This window comes from Felis catus, chromosome B1 (assembly GCF_018350175.1).
Source record: "Felis catus isolate Fca126 chromosome B1, F.catus_Fca126_mat1.0, whole genome shotgun sequence".
NCBI lineage: Eukaryota > Metazoa > Chordata > Mammalia > Carnivora > Felidae > Felis > Felis catus.
This window is the reverse complement of record NC_058371.1, coordinates 95,592,719-95,612,692: the sequence shown is the minus strand read 5'-3', so window position 1 is coordinate 95,612,692 and position 19,974 is coordinate 95,592,719. Positions and strand designations below refer to the sequence as shown.

At 36.3% G+C, this 19,974-nt stretch overlaps 1 protein-coding gene across 6 annotated transcripts in view; it reads right to left on the bottom strand.

The window, feature by feature from the left end:
* The window catches only part of SCLT1 (sodium channel and clathrin linker 1), a 226,360-nt gene that overhangs the window by 179,410 nt on the left and 26,976 nt on the right, over nucleotides 1-19,974 (bottom strand). For 4 of the 6 annotated variants that reach the window (XM_006930868.4, XM_045055874.1, XR_006596760.1 and 1 more), the window contains exons 3-5: nucleotides 16,544-16,602; nucleotides 15,612-15,684; nucleotides 6,434-6,489 (exon numbers count right to left, since the gene is read on the bottom strand). In XM_006930868.4, the coding sequence (XP_006930930.2) occupies nucleotides 6,434-6,489; nucleotides 15,612-15,684; nucleotides 16,544-16,602 (188 nt within the window). Of the gene's footprint in view, nucleotides 1-4,924; nucleotides 5,049-6,433; nucleotides 6,490-15,611; nucleotides 15,685-16,543; nucleotides 16,603-19,974 lie in introns of those variants that run through there. The other 2 variants (XM_045055873.1, XM_045055875.1) reach the window with 2 other exon arrangements.

Genomic DNA, 19,974 nt, shown 5'->3' with positions numbered 1-19,974 from the left:
AAACCTAAATTTAAAACTTTATTAGGCTTAGGATTTGGCAAACTTCTGGGGATGGTCTTCCTTACAGTGCCTCAAATAGCACAAGAGCACCAGTATTTACCATGTAATCCCAGAGATTTTTCTTTCTCTCGTTCAAAACTAGATCAAATATATTCATCTTCTGCTATTAGAAAAATGAACCAAGTTTTAGGGTTGAGAATACCATTTTTTTGGACTACTAGTAAAAAAATAATGGCTTCATTATTGCTTTTATAAACACATAAATTTCTCAAGTTTCAAAAAAACATTTAACATGTGCTCAAAGGATACTGTCAACATTCATGAATGAGATGATTAGGGAAGTTGAAATCCAATTTAAAACCATACCTCTGATGTATTATTAGTCAATTATCAGTAGTCAAATTATGAGAACAAATCGATGAAAATAAGCATAAAAAACAATTCCATTTTATAATGCTATTGAAATCTTCTATATCACATATTGATAATTATAATCTTAAAAATGATAAAAATCAGACTACCAGAAAATAAAAACAGTAAAATAAATAATATGCTCAATATCATTGGTTTTAATTTATTATAACTTTATATTTCTTCCTGTTGAAGTTTTAAGTTCTAAAGCTACATTTATACCTAAATAAAAACGCAAAGACCATTTTAAATTTCAAAAAAGACTGTTGCATTAAAGACCAGATAACAGAAAGAGTTTGCAGTGAAATATCACTACATGTACCAAAGAATAGTCAACTTTTTCTGTAAAGGGCCAGACAGTAAATGTTTTAGACTCTGTGTGCCATTCACTCTCTGTTGCAACAATTCACCTCCACCAGCACAGAGCAAAAGTTGCCACAGACACAATGAATGAGTGTGGCTGTGAGCCAATAAACTTTTATTTACAAATAGAGGCAGCAGGCTAAATCTGGTCCATAGGCTGATGTAGTTTGTGAATCCCTGACAAATGCAATTAAGTCTCTATATCAGTTAGTGTTTTTGTCTGTTTTATCACTGATGTATTCACTTGATGTACTGACCTGATTAGTACCTGGTACTTACTAAGTACTCAATAAATACTTGTAAGTGAATGAATGAATGAATGAATGAATGAATGAATGTTTTATTTCCTTATCTAATATTAAATTGGAAGGGTAAGTGGTTCCAGATTTGTTTCAGCAGTTCAATAATATAATAAGGATCAAAGGTTTTCTCATTTTTCCCTTCTTCCAATCTTCACATCTACCCCCATGGTTACAAAAATGGCTATACCAGCCAGCTTCACATATCACTTTTAAAAATAACATGCAGCAGGAGGGAGGTAAAGCTTTCTTCTTGCCTGCCTCTCTTTTTATCAGGGAGAAAATTCTTTCCCAGAAGCTCTACAACAGACTTTCCCTTATACTTCACTGGTTAAAAGTAGGGTTACATATTCATTCCCAGACCAATCTCTGGCAAAAAGAAAATCAAACTAGTTTGAATAAAAGTTTAATAAAAGACTTATAACTTTAAAAATAAAATACTTAAATAAAAGACTTATCACTTAAAATTATGGAAGCAGTTAATTTCCCCTGAGCAAAATGACAGTGGAAGAAAATCAGAGTTAAATGAATGACAGAAGAAAAACCAGCTCTTATGTAGGTAACAAATGATGTCTTCCATGCCCTGAATAACAAATAATAAAAATTAGTATTTAGAAACTTAGAAATTTAAAAATTAGTATTTAGAAAAATTAGTATTTAAAAAACATAATTTTTTAAAATGCTGTACATATCTCTCCATTTAATTATCTTACCAAATTTCCTTCCTCTGTTAAGTTTTGAGGAGAAAAGATGGAATTAGAGAAAAAAGGAGGATAAAACAAACAACACTATATTCTCAACATGAACTAAATTTCAAGGAAGACTTAAAAATGGAAGGGAGGAAAATAAAATATTTTTTCACCTCTCTCTTAGCCTGATTTTATTTTATTTTATTTTATTTTTTTTAATATGAAATTTATTGACAAATTGGTTTCCATACAACACCCAGTGCTCATCCCAAAAGGTGCCCTCCTCGATACCCATCACCCACCCTCTCCTCCCTCCCACCCCCCATCAACCCTCAGTTTGTTCTCAGTTTTTAAGAGTCTCTTATGCTTTGGCTCTCTCCCACTCTAACCTGTTTTTTTTTTTCCTTCCCCTCCCCCATGGGTTCCTGTTAATTTCTCAGGGTCCACATAAGAGTGAAACCATATGGTATCTGTCTTTCTCTGTATGACTTATTTCACTTAGCATCACACTCTCCAGTTCCATCCATGTTGCTACAAAGGGCCATGTTTCGTTCTTTCTCATTGCCACGTAGTACTCCATTGTGCATATAAACCACAATTTCTTTATCCATTCATCAGTTGATGGACATTTAGGCTCTTTCCATAATTTGGCTATTGTTGAGAGTGCTGTTATGAACATTGGGGTACAAGTGGCCCTATGCATCAGTACTCCTGTATCCCTTGGGTAAATTCCTAGCAGTGCTATTGCTGGGTCATAGGGTAGGTCTATTTTTAATTTTCTGAGGAACCTCCACACTGCTTTCCAGAGCGGCTGCACCAATTTGCATTCCCACCAACAGTGCAAGAGGGTTCCCGTTTCTCCACATCCTCTCCAGCATCTAGAGTCTCCTGATTTGTTCATTTTGGCCACTCTGACTGGCGTGAGGTGATACCTGAGTGTGGTTTTGATTTGTATTTCCCTGATAAGGAGCGACGCTGAACATCTTTTCATGTGCCTGTTGGCCATCCGGATGTCTTCTTTAGAGAAGTGTCTATTCATGTTTTCTGCCCATTTCTTCACTGGGTTATTTGTTTTTCGGGTGTGGAGTTTGGTGAGCTCTTTATAGATTTTGGATACTAGCCCTTTGTCCGATATGTCATTTGCGAATATCTTTTCCCATTCCGTTGGTTGCCTTTTAGTTTTGTTGGTTGTTTCCTTTGCTGTGCAGAAGCTTTTTATCTTCATAAGGTCCCAGTAATTCACTTTTGCTTTTAATTCCCTTGCCTTTGGGGATGTGTCGAGTAAGAGATTGCTACGGCTGAGGTCAGAGAGGTCTTTTCCTGCTTTCTCCTCTAAGGTTTTGATGGTTTCCTGTCTCACATTTAGGTCCTTTATCCATTTTGAGTTTATTTTTGTAAATGGTGTGAGAAAGTGGTCTAGTTTCAACCTTCTGCATGTTGCTGTCCAGTTCTCCCAGCACCATTTGTTAAAGAGGCTGTCTTTTTTCCATTGGATGTTCTTTCCTGCTTTGTCAAAGATGAGTTGGCCATACGTTTGTGGGTCTAGTTCTGGGGTTTCTATTCTATTCCATTGGTCTCTGTGTCTGTTTTTGTGCCATCTTAGCCTGATTTTAAATGACTTCATTATTTCCTATTTGTAGTCAATTCCCAGAAAACATACATCCACATAAAAATGTAAATATTAAAATGTTCCCAAAACCCAATAACATAGAATTGCATACTATTATATAATCCATGTCATTGCCAGCTTCTATTATTCAGAACTGACCATGTATGAATATTTAAATATTTTCCTTAAAAGTGATAAACTCTCTTGATTTTGCAGCCCTTAATTGCAATACATAATTAAAAGTAAGATGTTGCCCTAAAAACATAAGTAAAATTCACTTTAAAACTTGATAGCATTTTCAAATTACTAAAAGTGCCTTTTTAATAAGCTCAGAATCTATTTTTCCCACTTTCCTATTGTACTAGGAATAAATACATTCATGAGATACAACCACATTACTGTTAAATAGGTGAAGGCAGATTTTTAAAAGACTAGCTTAAAAAGACCTAGACATGAAAGGAAGTTAAATATGTTGAGTCAAATATAGGAAAAAGGATGATCTCAACCATATAATACACCTTGTCTATCCCAAGTACATTAAAATACAAGATTAATCTACATACATTGGTGATTCAAAAATCTTAGCAATGTCCTTTATTAGGAATAGCATCGCTTATTTAATAACTTTTTTGAGAAAGAATAGTAAACCATAAAAAGTTAAAATTAGAAAAACTTTTCTATGGGAAAAAACACAAATGAGGAAAACTGAAAACCCAATTAAAAGATTTATGTTACACTTTGGCAAACATTGCTGGCTTAAACATATGACGCTTTCAGAAATTAGAAGAGAGGAGAAATAGTGAAAACGTATTTTTTAAAATGTAAGGTAGAAGGTGACAAAATAGTCATAAGACATACGAATTCCGTGGGAGTTCTAGATTATTCTCAAGAGCAACATGCTTTAAAATAAATTAACAAAACTAAAAGGAAAGTGCTATATAATCTAGCAAAATGCAAACAAAAGAAAGTTAACTTTTAAAAAGCCCATGCTTTAAATGAATTTGGAACTAAAAAAATTTCATTTCTTTACTTTTTGGTCTAGTTGCACAAGTTGACAACAAAAGATCTATCAGATTTCAGCCCAGGTGCATGATCTTTAAAAGTTAAAGTTAATGGGGCGCCTGGGTGGCTCTGCTGGTTAAGTGGCCGACTTAGGCTCAGGTCCTGATCTCATGGTTCGTGAGTTCGAGCCCTGTGTTGGGCTCTGTGCTGACAGCTCAGGGCCTAGAGCCTGCTTCGGATTCTGCGTCTCCCTCTCTCTCGGCCCTTCCCCCCATGCATGCTCTGTCTCCTTCTCAAAAATAAGTAAACATTAAAAAAAAAATTTTTTTTAAGTTACAGTTAAGAAACTTGGGGTAGAATAAAACTTTAAATATTTTTAGCCAAAAATACGGGATCTTTATGATCATGGGCTAAGAGAGGATCTATTAGAGACACAAAGAACAACCATTAGAAAAAAGATGGACAGATTCAATTACCTTAAAATTAAAAACAAAATAGAAAATTCTGTTTATCAAACATATCAGAACCTGGGAATATATCTATGAAAATACCTATCATCTAGCATGTTGTATGGTACTGTGGCAACATTCATTCCCATTCCTTTCCATATTCCAGTCTCTATCACAGAGGTTGAAAGTCCAAAACTACAGTTCTCAGAGGTCCTTATAGCTGGAGCTGTGGGTGGGATTAAAGTATCACCAGTGAGAAGCACTTGAGGGGGATATGGAAGACAGAAGAGAGGTGAGAACATTTTTCTATTGGTAAGACAGCACGCAAAACTGGATAGACATGAGTGTCACTTATAGTCAATACCCCGTGCCTCACTTTCCAATGTCAAGTCTCCAGTTTTATGGAAATGATGCTGTAGGAGTAGCAACAGAGATGGTGGCAGCACCAAAAATTCCTGACTTCAGGATCATAGCCCCTAAATACGATCCTAAAGCTAGTGATCTAGTACCAAATGTTAAGTGATTGAATCCCTTCCTGAAATTTCTAGTGGTTATGGTTTACAGTATTGTTACTGCATTCACACAGATTGGCATACCAACAAATATTCAGAATACAGATTATATAAAGTGCTTTGACAATTTAATAAGGAAAAGATAAATAGAAAATGGGAAAAAGACATGAAAAAGCATTTCATGAGAAAACAACACTACATGGGTAAATAAACATATGAAAAATGGTTAACCATATTAGTATTCAGGGAAATGTTAAATTATAACCACAGTAAAAAACAACCTAAGACTCAAAATAACAAAAATTAAGAAACTTGGTAAGACTAAGTGCTGATAAAAAGATATAGATCAATAAGAACTCATAAATATCACAGGTGGGAATGTAAATTGGCACAGCCACTTTGGAAATTGGCATTACACTGTAAAAATGAATATTTCATAATCTATGATCCAGCAATTTTATCCCTTGAAACTCTTGTACTTGTTTCTGCATGATACTGAGTGGGGAAAAAAAAGTCCCAGAAGACTAAATGATACAATTTTAATATAGCTTAAAAAAAACCCAGAAAACTAAATAATCTATTGTTAGGGACACAGACACCTATAACAAAATTTAAAAACCAAGGGAATGATAAACACAAAATTCAACAAAGTGTTCTCTCTGGCAGAGGGAAAGAGAGGAATGGGATAGGGCAAGAAAACATGGGTAGATGTACCAGTATTGCTAACCTTTTTAGCTCTTAACTAGATGGTGGATTGAAGGTTTTTATCAGTATGTTTTGGAACATACATGATTATTATAAACTGTACTGTTAATGATTGCTAGTATGTATAAAGTACTTATTACATACTCTATTTTCCTTTACAGTCAGCCCTATGAAATAGGTTATCTCCAATTTATAGATAAGAAAACTAAAGCACAAAAAGGTTAAGTAACTGTCCAAAGTCACAAAACTAGTAAGTAATGGACCTGGGAGTGAAACAGGAAATCAGGCTCCAGAGTCTTCACTCATAACCAGTATACTACATGAATAAAATATTAAATAACAACAATAAATATTATCTAGGATAACAATAAAAGAATTAAGTTAATTTATTTACCTTTCATTTTCCTTGATGACATTTTCAAGTTGTAGTTTCATCTCACCCATCTGTTTCTGAAAGATTAAAATATGGTCATAGCAATACATTTTGCAGACAGTTCTCTATTAAGTAATGCATTCAAATACAAGCAGACTCTATGACACTAGTCTACTGATAAGAAACAATGATTCTTTACTTCTAACAAGTGCTTGTAAATATGGATATTTTAATGATACTTGGAACATAATAAAACATTCATTTTGAAATAAAGAGAAATATTTATATGACACAAGAAAATTTATAAATGCAACCCTATGATTTATAGATGTTCACATATATATTCCTCAGTATGTCACTATAACAAATGCCAGATTCGTTTATCTTAATTCACTGAATATAGTTTATCTTAATTCACTTTAGTTTAGATGAAGCCCATAGAAGAGCTTACATTTGGAAAAGTATAACGTTAATAGTGGAAAAAAAAATAGAGATCTTTTTAGCAGTAATTCACTTAGTCTCTTATTCACCACCACCATTAACTGTCTAAACTCTCCAGACAATACAAGGTTATTATGGTAAACCCATATGGTCACTAACAAATACTTTAATGGGAAAAATGGTTAAAAAAATCAGTAATTAAAATACAAGAATAAAATATATATTGTAAAGAGGAGATTGGTATGATTAATTCTCTTTGAGGAGATAAAGGGATTGTAAAATTTCAACAGGAAGGAAAGGCATTTCAAGTAGGGAAAAATATGCATAAAAGCAGAGTCAAAAAGTATTAGATAACACAGGAATAGTAGTCAGCTCTCAGTGAGAGTAAATAGGCAAGGGGAGAGTAGGAAGGAGGCCATGTAAAATCGCACTTAAACTGCAATCAACTCATGATATGTCCATTAGTCTTGATTGGGTATCCTAGGCTAAAGAAGAGAAGCAAAGCCTGGAGTGAACCTGGTAAGGGAAGGGTAGAACAGGCAATGCTCTAAGCCTTTTGTCTCCCTTTCAACCAAAGAAGCTCAAGGCAGCTTGGTCTAGGAAATCAGTAACAGCCAACTCTAAATACAATTCTGGCTTTGGGAAAGGTGAATCTTTCCAGGTCCTTGCTGTGAATGAATCACAATTAAGCCAAAATGAATGAATTCATGATCAGATGACTGAGAACTGACCATACATACAGCAACGATGCAATGAAAGAAAATTAGAAAGGCAGACAGCAGGTCTTGAATGCCATACTAACAGATTTGGATTTTATTGTAGCAATTATTCTGATCTTGTCATTTTTTTTTTTTTTACAAAAAGTGATTTTGCACAATCTTGCAAGATATTTAAAAGTTGCAAAAATGTTTATCTTGAAAAAATATTTACTCAAATTACCCAAATAATTAGAATATATATGCAATAGCTAGGATTAAATGTGAATCATTATGGTCACACTAAACATTCTTTACTATAAAATATTTCAAAATATATTTAATAGTTGAAACAAAATCTCAGCAATAGCATCAAATATTCCCTTATTTACATTTTTCGAAGAAAGTCTTTCACATAGAGAATTATAGTCACACTTTTCTTGCTTACAAGAATAAACTATGTTTTTAGTGGGTCAATAAATCCTAAGAACTAGTTCTAATCAGTAATATCTATGTGAGCAACTGTTCTTAGAAGTAGCAGCCTGTATCTTTTCTCCTCAAAAGTATCAACTACTCCTGTTATAGACCCTTGCTTGGGCTCTTTGCTAGCTTCCTCTCTCTTGTAATTAATTCAATAATCACTCTTAGATTGAGAATGCTAAATGGAAAAATGAAGCTAAACACCTTAGTAACATAGCTGATTAAAGATATATATGAATCAAATTATTAAAAAATTAAAACTTTAATTCAAGATAACTAGCTATCCCATTTTATAACAAACCACATAATAGATCATTAGAGCAATTCTGAGAGTAAATTCAGCAGAAAATTTAAACTCACTAGCCCTAAAAATAAAAGTAAAATGCCATTTGTGCAGGGGAGAGCTTTCTGTTGCTCTTTGTCAGTTAGAAAGATTAAAAGACATCTATGGTTGGTTCAAATTTAAATGACTGCAGGCTCAAAAAAAAAAAAAAAAAAAAAGGACATAGTACAGACTTGGAAAGCACCTATTTAACTCATCATAAAACAGGAACCGCAAATTAAAGAAATGCTTGTTTTTGAAATTTGGGTCTACAGGATCACTTTCATTACTCTTGGAAAGTATAAATAATTTCAAGTGCAATGGAAAACCCAAATTTATTTTTAGAAGATACAAGCATATGTATTCTTTTAGTAAAATCCTTTTAGTCAATCCATTTATTTACAAATAGGAGATTGTTAAGCTAGATCTAATCATCTTGTTCCAATGAGACCTGGTTTATATTCATTCATCAAGAATTAAGGGATTATGCACTAGACTTCAAGGCATATGATAGGATCTCTTGCTGTCCCTGCATGAATAGAAAAGAAAGATATAAAGAAAGTTCTTAGTGTTTGCCCATTTATAGCCCCATTCTGAGGAAATGAGTCTTAAGCGGATGTTTTTATATAATATTGCTCTACTTTCTTTCATTTGCATTAAATTCAGTGAAACTTGCTACCCAACTGAACTGATCCAGAGATTAGTATCTAAACCAAACACAGTAGTAAGTACATTCAAACACTAGGAAAGGGAGTTTAACGCCTCCAGGCGGGCTTGAGACATGTAGCATCTCTTTAACAAATGCTTCGGTTATCCAATAATCAGAAATATCAAAATTTGGGAGAAAAATATAAACATTTTAAAATCAAGGAAACAGATTATAAATATCAAGTATACTTTAAAAATGTATCTCACTGAAACTCACATTGTATCCTGAACAATGTTGTGCTATTATTCTAGTTCTCTATCAGCCTCCCATATATCCTAATTTTAGAAATTCTAGGGTACAGAAGGGTCCTTGGTTTCTAAACTCTCTTTACTCCTAAAATAAACTTTCATTACTAAAGAGGATTTCAGACAAAAGATGCCACAGCATAATCCTACCTATATTAGAAGACGATCAAATGAATCTAAAATCTGATAGACATAATGTTTGAAATTGGGGGAAAAAAATCCATTCTCCAAACAAAGGGAAATACAGGTAGGATGAGGGTTAAAAGTCTAAAATTATATGAGATGGTTTTTGGTCTTCTTGGGGGAAAAATAAAGATGTAAACAAATAATGAGTTTAAGTTCTCCAAGCATCTAAGATATGCTCCTGTGAGATACCAGGAGCAAGGAAACACTGGATTAAAAAATGAAACTGAAGAGGCAGAGGCAGTTAAGATGGCAGAGAAGTAGGGGAATGGGAATTTTCCTAGTCCTTCAAACACAGCTGTACTGAGATAGGATCACATGGAACACCCAGGAAATCAATCTGCAGAGTAGCAGAGGATCTCCACAGTTGTAGGGAGACAGCTTGGCAGGATGGAGCCTCTGGAGCAGAGAGATTCTGGAAGTGCAAGACTCTCTCCAAGGTAGAGCCGGTGCCATGACTCGTGTGCTCCTTGGGAGGGAGGGAGCTGACCCCAGGGTATAGCACAGCGTAGCAATCTCAGGAGAGCACTAGGAGAGAACAGTCCCCTTCCTGGAGTACTTTGGGAAGATGATTTATTGCCTCTCCAAGGACAAAAGACCCTGCATGTGCCAGCCAAAGGCCTTTTTTCAGCAGGGCAGAGTGGCAATACTGCAGAATGGGGTGCACATGGTGTGGAGTCCTTGAAGATGACATCAGGTTTTGAATCGCAGCCAAGCTGCCTAAGAGGTTTGGGAGGCTGTGGAGCAGTGCAAAGTGAATACCCTTGCTATTCTGTGAGGACTACCTGAACAGCATGGGTTGAGACACCCAGTCGGGGGAGCGAGACTGGGATGTCGCCGTTTTTCTCCCCAACACCAACACAGTGGAACTTCAGAGAGCAGCACAGCACCCCCACTGGAGGCTGGACATGCTTACACCAAACACCGCTCCTCCATGGTTGGCAACTTCTTATCTACTGGAGCAAGAATGACTGAGCCAACTCAGCTGGCCTCTCCTCCAGACCAGCACAGCCACTGGTGCTAGGCGCCAAAAGACAACTGTTTCTCCTTCCTTCCTTTCTTCCTTCCTTTTCTTCCTTCCTTTCTTTTTCTTTCTTTCTAATTGTTCTTTCTCCTATTTTATTCTTTTAGAATCAGGCACATAGTTTCTGGTTTGTTTTTGGTCAATTCTTATTCTATGTATGTGTGTGTGTGTGTGTATAAATATTTTTTTTTAGCAGAAATTTTTATTCTATCATTTTTCCACCTTTCCTATTTCTTATTTTCCTATTCCTCTGAATTTAGCCTCATACTTTTTTGTTTTGTTTTCTTTTTCCTTTTTTTCCCCCCTTTTTTTCCCCCCTTGATTTGCTGTTTGGACTATTTTCTCCTTTCATTTTTCTTTTTATGGGATCAGGATTCCCCCACCCTTTTTTTCCCTATGCTTTTCCAGGGTTACTTCAACAACAAATCAAAGCTTCCCTGGTTGAAGGTCCACACACTCCACCACTATAAGCAAGGAGGAGCTCTGCACAGTACTGATCACTGGGATGAGCAGCCAAAATGTACAACAGAGTGCACACCACATATACAAAAACCACTTCCTGGAGTGCCAGGCCCTGGATAGGGTATGACCCCTTTTTAATACAGTAGTACACTCAGGTGCAGGACACACAAGAAGCTTTTAAAATACACAAAAGACAGAAACTTAGCCAAAATGACCAAACAGAGGAATTCTCCCCAAAAGAGAGTGCAAGAAGAAATCAAAGCCAAAATGACCAAATGGAGGAATTCTCCCCAAAAGACAGTGCAAGAAGCAAAGCCAGAGAATTGCTTAAAACAGATATAAATAATATATCTGAACAAGAATTTAGAATAACAGTCATAAGATTAACAACTGGGCTTGAAAAAAGCATAGAAGACACCAGAGAAACTCTTGTTGCAGAGATCAAAGACCTAAGAACTAGTCATGATGAATTAAAAAATGCTATAACTGAGATGCAAAATAACCTAGATACAGTGACAGCGGGAATGGAAGAAGCAGAAGAGAGAATAGGTGAAATAGAAGATAAAATTTTGGAAAATAAAGAAGCTGAAAAAAAAAAGGGGGCGGGGAAGGAAATTATTAGATCATGATGGGAGAATTGGAGACCTAAGTGATTCCATGAAATGAAACAAGTGTCCATATCATAGGAGTTCCAGAAGAAGAACACTGAGAGAAAGGGGCAGAAGGTTTATTTGAACAAATTATAGTTGAGAACATTCTCCAAAATAGACCGCATACTGGGTCACAAAACAGCCCTTAACAGACTGAGATCAAACAGATTGAGATCATACTATGCATATTTTCAGATAACAACACTATGAAACTTGAAATCAACCACAAGAAAAAATTTGGAAAGCCTCCAAATACATGGAGGCTAAAGAACATTTTACTTAAGAATGAATGGGTTAAACAGGGTATTGAAAAAGAAATTGAAAAATACATGGAAGCAAATGAAAATGAAAACATGACAGTCTAAACTCTTTGGGGTGCAGCAAAGGTAGTCCTAAAAGGAAAATACATTGCAATTCAGGCCTGTCTCAAGAAGCAAGAAAGGTCCCAAATACACAACTTAACCTTACACCTAAAGGAGCTAGAAAAGCCACAGTAAATAAAGCCCAGCAGAAGAAGGGCAATAATAAACATTAGAGCAGAAATAAATGAAATAGAATCCAAAAGAAAACAGTACAACAGATCAATGAAACTAACAGCTGACTTTTTGAAAGAATGAACAAAATTGATAAACCCCTAGCCAGACTTCTCAAAGAGGATCCAAATAGATAAAATGACAAATAAAAGAGCACAACCAACACCACAGAAATACAAACAACTGTAAGATAATACTATGAAAAACTATATATGCCAATAAACTGGACAAAGAAATGGACAAATTCCTAGACACTCATACACTACCAAAACTCAAATGGGAAGAAATAGAAAACCTGAACAGACCCGTAACCAATGAATAAGTAAGTGGGTTATCAAAAATCTCCCAACAAACAAGAGTCCTGGGCCAGGTGGCTTGCCAGGGAATTCTACCAGACATTTAAAACAGAGTTAATACCTATTCTTCTCAAACTGTTCCAAAAAACAGAAATGGAAGTAAATTTTCCAGACTCATTCTATGAAGGTAGCATTACCTTACCTTGACTCCAAAACCAAAATCCCCACTGAAAAGAGAATGACAGGCCAATATCCCTGATGAACCTAGATATAAAAATTTTCAACAAGATAGTAGCAAATAGAACTCAACAGTACATTAAAAGAATTATTCACCATGAGCAAGTGGGATTCATTTCTGGGCTGCAGGGCTGGTTCAATATCCACAAATCAATCAACGTGATATACCACATTAATAGAAGAAAGGACAAGAACCATATGATCCTGTCTACAGATGCAAAAAAGGCATTAGACAAAATACAGCATCTTTTCTTGATAAAAACCCTCACAAAACTTGGGATAGAAGGAACATATCTTTAAAAAAGCCACATATGAAAGACCACAGCTAATATCATCCTCAATGGAGAAAAACCGAGCTTTTTCCCCCAGAGATCAGGAACACAACAGGGATGTCTACTCTCACCTCTGTTGTTCAGCATAGTGTTGGAAGTCCTAGCCTCAGCAATCAGACAACAAAACCAAATAAAGGCATCCAAATTGGCAAAGAAGAAGCCAAACTTCCACTCTTCACAGATGACATGATTCTCTACATGGAAAACCTGAAAGACTCCACCAAAAACCTGCTAGAGCTGATACATGAATTCAGCAAAGTCACAGGATATAAAATCAATGTACAGAAATCGGCTGCATTTCTATACACCAACAATGAAGAAACAGAAGGAGAAATCAAGGAATCAATCCCATTTACAGCTGCACCAAAACCATAAAATACTTAGAAATAAACATAACCAAAGAGGTAAAAGATCTGTATGCTGAAAACTATAGAAAGCTTATGAAAGAAATTGAAAAAGACACAAACAAATGGAAAAACATTCCATGCTCATGGAATGGAAGAATGTTGTTAAAATGTCGATACTACCCAAAGCAATCTACACATTCAATGCAATCCCTATCAAATAACACCAGCATTCTAGAGCTAGAGCAAACAATCCTAAAATTTGTATGGAACCTCAATAGACCCCGAATAGCCAATGGAATGCTGAAAAAGAAAACCAAAGCTGGAGGCATCACAATCCCGGACTTCAACTTGGATTACAAAGCTGTAATCATCAAGACGTATGGTATTGGTACAAAAACAGACCCACAATTTAATGGAATAGAATAGAGAACCCAGAAATGGACCCCAAAATATAGGGCCAACTCATCTTCAGCAATGCAGGAAAGAGTATCCAATGGAAAAGGACAATCTCCTTAGCAAATGGTGCTGGGCAAACTGAACAGTGACATGCAGAAGAATGAACCTGGACCACTTTCTTACACCATACACAAAAATAAACTCAAAATGGATGAAAGACCTAAATGTGAGACAGGAAACCATCAAAATCCTAGAGGAGAAAACAGGCAACAACCTCTTTGACCTCAGTCACAGCAACTTCTTACTTTACATGTCTCCAGAGGCAAGGGAAACAAAAGCAAAAATGAACTATTGGGACCTCATCAAGATAAAAAGCTTCTGCAAAGCAAAGGAAACAATCAACATAAGTATAAGGCAACCAACAGAATGGCAGGAGATATTTGCAAATGACAAATCAGATAAAGGGTTAATTACCCAAAATCTATAAAGAACTTACCAAACTCAACACCTGAAAAACAAATAATCCAGTGAAGAAATGGGCAAAAGACATGAATAGACACTTTTCCAATTACACATCCAGATGGCCAAAAGACACATGAAAAGATGCTCAACATCCCTCATCATCAGGGAAATATAAATCAAAACCACAATGATATAACACCTCACTCCAGTTAGAGTGGCTAAAATTAACACCTTATGAAACAACAGATGTTGGCGAGGATGTGGAGAAAGGGGAACCGTTTTGCACTGCTGGTGGGAATGCAAACTGGTACATCTACTCTGGAGAACAGAATGAAGGTTCCTCAAAAAATGAAAAATAGAACTACCCTACAACACAGCAACTTCACTACTAGGAATTTATCTAAAGGACAATGGAATTCTGATTCAAAGGGGCACATGCACCCCAATGTTTAAAGCAGTGCTATTAACAATAGCCAAATTATGGAAAAAGTCCAAATGTCTATGAACTGATGAATAGATTAAGAAAAATTTGCGGGGTGGGGGGACTAAAAAGTAAGGTTACATTTATTTTACACTGTAGAAACACTGCAATGAATTAGCCAGTAATTCGCACTCCCATGGCTTCACACAAGAAAGAAGTTAACATGTCACCACTTTCTCTGGAATAGCTCGACAACCATGATTTCCATATACCCTAATGTAACTGCTTACTAAAATGCCAGTCATCTGTATGTATCAGTGTCAAAGATGAAAAGTAAACTGTAGTAAGATGTGGTTTATGTTTATATATAACGGAACACTACTCAGCAATAAAAAATAATGAAATCTTGACATTTGCAACAACATGGATGGAACTGGAGGGCATTATGCTAAGCAAAATAAGTCAGTCAGAGAAAGACAGATATATGATTTCACCCACATGTAGAATTTGAGAAACTTAACAGATGAACACAGAGGAAGAAAAGGAAAAATAAGATAAAAACAGAGAGGGAGGCGAACCATAGATGACTCTCAAATCAGAGACAAGCTGAAGGCTGATGGTGGGGACATGGATAGGTGGGTAGGGGTGGGTTAAATGGGTGACAGGATGGGCATTAAGGAGGGCAGTTTTCAGGACGAGCACTGGGTATCATATATAAGAGATGAATTATTCCTGAAACCAAGACTACACTGTATGTTAACTAACTTGAGAATAAATCAATAAAATTAAAAAAAAAATGAAACTGAAGATAATCTTTAAATACACACATACTTTCTTATTGAGAGCCAAGAATTGATTAGATATAGCTAAATATGTTATTCCTCATCAATGTTTTTGAAGAGTATTTTACTTCTTTTTTTAAAATAAAATATTATAAAAAAACTTGAAAACTATGATTTCATACCTGGTAATATTTCAGCTGCCCATTTAGTTCTTCCAGATGTTTATCATACTCAATAATAAGAGGAGCTAAAAAGCTAATAAAAATACATAATTTTAAAAATCTCATATTCTGTTTAATCTAGTGTAATATGCAGCATGTGAATTAAATAGAACATCAATATTTTTATGTTACATTTATCCATAAAAATTAATACTTTGCCTTTTTCGTGTTCTCAAGCTTATCTCAATATTTCCAGATGCTATCATATATCTGGGAAGGGGAGGTAATGAAGGAGGTCATCAAGACAACTGCCAGTTGACCCTTGAGCTGAACCTGGGCAATTGGAGGCCTTTCCCTGACCCTCCCCTGTACTTAGAATATGTATTCTGCTTGTCTTCTTCACACCCAGAAGCAGCTCCAAGGATACAGCCTTAAGATAGTAATGTGATGCCGAGGGTGTCTGTACTGGGATGTAAGTGAACCCAGTTAAGGCCTTTTGTGTATGTGACTGAACCCAGTTAAAGCTTCTACACAAACTTTTAAGATTATGGCAGGCTGGTGAGGAAATCTAGCTGTCTTGCAGTGTCCTACAACAAGATAACTCATAAGTAGGTTCTATTGCTTAATAAATTTGCCACCTACCAACCCGGAGTGGTCTGCCTCTTCCCTCAGTCTGTCCTTGCCCTCCACATATGGGAACCAGTTTCAGATTACACCCATATTACTCTTGGAAGGTCTGGAGGAGGTTGCAAATAGGAGGGAGATAAAATCACCCCAATTGAGAACTACTCTTGTAGATTATAATGCTGGCTTTCCCGCACTTGTATATTCAATGACATATCATTTAAATCTAATTATAGCAGACCATGAAATAATCCTAATATTAAAGAAATTATTTTAACAATAATAAATATATTTAAGAAAACAGTATTTTTTTGGTAACTCAAACTTACCTTTGGTCAACTAGTGTGTTTTCTAATGTGTCATCTCCACCTCCTTTGAAGACAGCTTTCTACAACAGAGAATATTGCATCTTAAAATGTTTTCTCACATCATCGAAGCCAAAATGACAGTAAAAACAAAACAGGAAAGAGTAATCATCTAAATTGATGTTGAAAGTGCATTTGGTAAATTTTAACATCCATATGTAACAAATTTGGTAAATTTTAACATCCATATGTAACAAAAACTCTTGGCAAAGTCGAATAGGAAGAATTTTTCTCAATTTCACAAAGTATCTATCAGAAACCTACATCAATTACTATCTTTCATGGTGAAACATCAAAAGTGCTGCATTAAATACAGTATAACACAAGGTTGCTCACTATCACTGCTAAATTCAACACTGCACTAGAGGTTCTAGTCAGTGGAACTAGGGTAAAGGGCTGGGAACTTAAAAGTTGAAAAAGAAACAACACTCTTATTATTTACAGATAATTTGACCATTTACCCAGAAAACTCTATGTATAATCTACCAATTATTAGGTCTAATAAGAGAATATGGTAAGTTATCCCACAGAAGATCAACAGAACAGTAGCCTTCCCAAGTGCCAGCAATAATTTGAAAATGTAAAAAGAAATATCTTTTCACTACTGTAACAAAAGGTAGCACATGAGAATAAAAAACAAAAAAAGATGCTATAACTTTACTGAAAAATTAACTATACTGAAGAATATATAAGAAATATGTAAATTTAATAAGGAATAATGTTATATAAAGTGTTTAGCATAATTCCTGACGTGTAGAAAGCTCTTAATAAATCTTGGCTATTTTTTTTTCTTTTTTTTTTCTTAATATGGGGGAAAATCTATTGGCTAACCAAGGTATATGTTATGAGCTTTCAACCAACATGGGAAGGATTAGCTCTCAAAATATAAAGCCTCAGTAGACATGTTTACATGGATCCAGAACTGTAAGATGAATTAGACAAAAAGAAAAGGTAACCTTCCAGGGAGAATCCTGATGGATTAAAGAATAAATGAATCCAGTAGTCTATGCAATTTCAGAGAGGGATTTATTCAATCCTAGAGTATTAAAAAATAGTTACTGTGTTTATTAAAGAATTAATTAAGGGGCAAGAGATAGTTTAACTTTCAATTGTCCAAAAGTTAGTTAAAATCTTCTTGGGATAACTAAGTGGTTCAAACCTTAAAAATATTATTTCTCAAATTTCTTAGGAATTTTTATAAATATCAAATCAACTACCAATGTTATGACTGATAGCTAGAGATGGATGGCAGTCTACAAAATAATAATTCAAGCTCTCATTAACCTCCCACCCATCAATTAGAAGTTTCCTAATTGTTACTCTTACCATGTTTCACTCCACTTTATCATTATATTAAACAGTATTTAGTAATCTCCTAGTGTTTACTAAATTAAGTCCAAACTCCTCAATTTAACCATTCAAGGCCCTCTACAATGCAAATACAATCTATCTTTTCTAATGTTATTTTCCATTACTTCTCTCATATACACCAAACTCACTTTGAAAAAATGAAGTATGTTTTATTCCCTAAATACTCCACTACCTCTTCTTTTAGCCCCCATTGAAGTTCTTTTAAAATCTTAGCTACTTTTCAGTACTCATCAAACATGCTACATCCTTCAGGAAACTTTCCCTGATCTCTCCAACTATATATGATCACCTTTTTCCCTGTGATACTCATTTTTGGCTTTCAGGTTAAGATACGAATAATAATAATAATATGTTAAATAATATGTTATTTAACATCTTTCTTAAACCCATATTTCTTACTCTTTAGGTCCCTATGAAATGGTAGTATTATGATACACATTTTCATAGCACTAAAGCTCCTGGCATAGTGCCTTACATATAGGAGGTGCTCAACATATATTGGTTAAACTGAATTCTATAAAGACACTGCTCTGAAACTATTTTCTAATGATAGTTGCTAATAAAATGCCAACCTACGAATAAAGGACCAATAATCCAAATCATAAAAATTATGATCCTAAGGGCACCTGGTTGGCTCAGTTGGCTAAGAGTACAACTCTTGATTTGGGCTCAGGTAATGATCCCATGATTCATGAGTCCCACTTCAGGCCTGCTTGGGATTCTCTGTCTCCCTCTCTGTCTCTCTCTGTCTCTGCCTTGCTTGCACTCTCTCTCTCTCTCTCAAAATACATAAGCTGAAAAAATGATACGATTATAAAGATAAACATAATAAAACAAAATATAAAAAATTTTCATAAAATAATAATATAGATCAGTAATCCTTTCCCACTTGCTAGTGAAACTTTTAGAATAAAAGTATGTAGGGGGAGGCAAGATGGCGGCTTAGGAGGACGCTGGGCTCACCGCGCATCCTGCTGATCACTTAGATTCCACCTACACCTGCCTAAATAACCCAGAAAACCGCCAGAGGATTAGCAGAACGGAGTCACCGGAGCCAAGCGCAGACGAGAGGCCCACGGAAGAGGGTAGGAAGGGCGGCGAGGCGGTGCGCACTCCACGGACTGGCGGGAGGGAGCCGGGACGGAGAGGCGGCTCGCCGGCCAAGCAGAGCCCCGGAGTCTGGCTTGCAAAAGCGGAGGGGCATGACGGACTGTGTTCCCACAACAAGCGCGACTTAGCGTCTGGGAGGTCATAAGTTAACAGCTCTGCTTGGAAAGCAGGAAGGCTGGAGGACAAAGGGAGGGAGAGCTGCTGAGCCCCCTGACAACAGAGCTCAGTTTGGTGGGGAACAAAGGCGCTCGCCAGCGCCATCTCCCCCGCCCATCCCCCAGCCAAAATCCCAAAGGGAACCAGTTCCTGCCAGGGAACTTGCTCGCTCTGCGCAAACACCCAACTCTGTGCTTCTGCGGAGCCAAACCTCCAGCAGCGGATCTGACTCCCTCCCGCTGCCACAGGGCCCCTCCTAAAGTGGATCACCTAAGGAGAAGCGATCTAAGCCTGCCCCTCCTGCCCCTGTGCACCTTGCCTACCCACCCCATCTAATACGCCAGATCCCCAGCATCACAAGCCTGGCAGTGTGCAAGTAGCCCAGACGGGCCACACAACCCCACAGTGAATCCCGCCCCTAGGAGAGGGGAAGAGAAGGCACACACCAGTCTGACTGTGGCCCCAGAGGTGGGCTGGGGGCAGACATCAGGTCTGACTGCGGCCCCGCCCACCAACTCCAGTTATACACCACAGCACAGGGGAAGTGCCCTGCAGGTCCTCACCACGCCAGGGACTATCCAAAATGACCAAGCGGAAGAATTCCCCTCAGAAGAATCTCCAGGAAATAACAACAGCTAATGAGCTGATCAAAAAGGATTTAAATAATATAACAAGAAAGTGAATTTAGAATAATAGTCATAAAATTAATCGCTGGGCTTGAAAACAGTATACAGGACAGCAGAGAATCTCTTGCTACA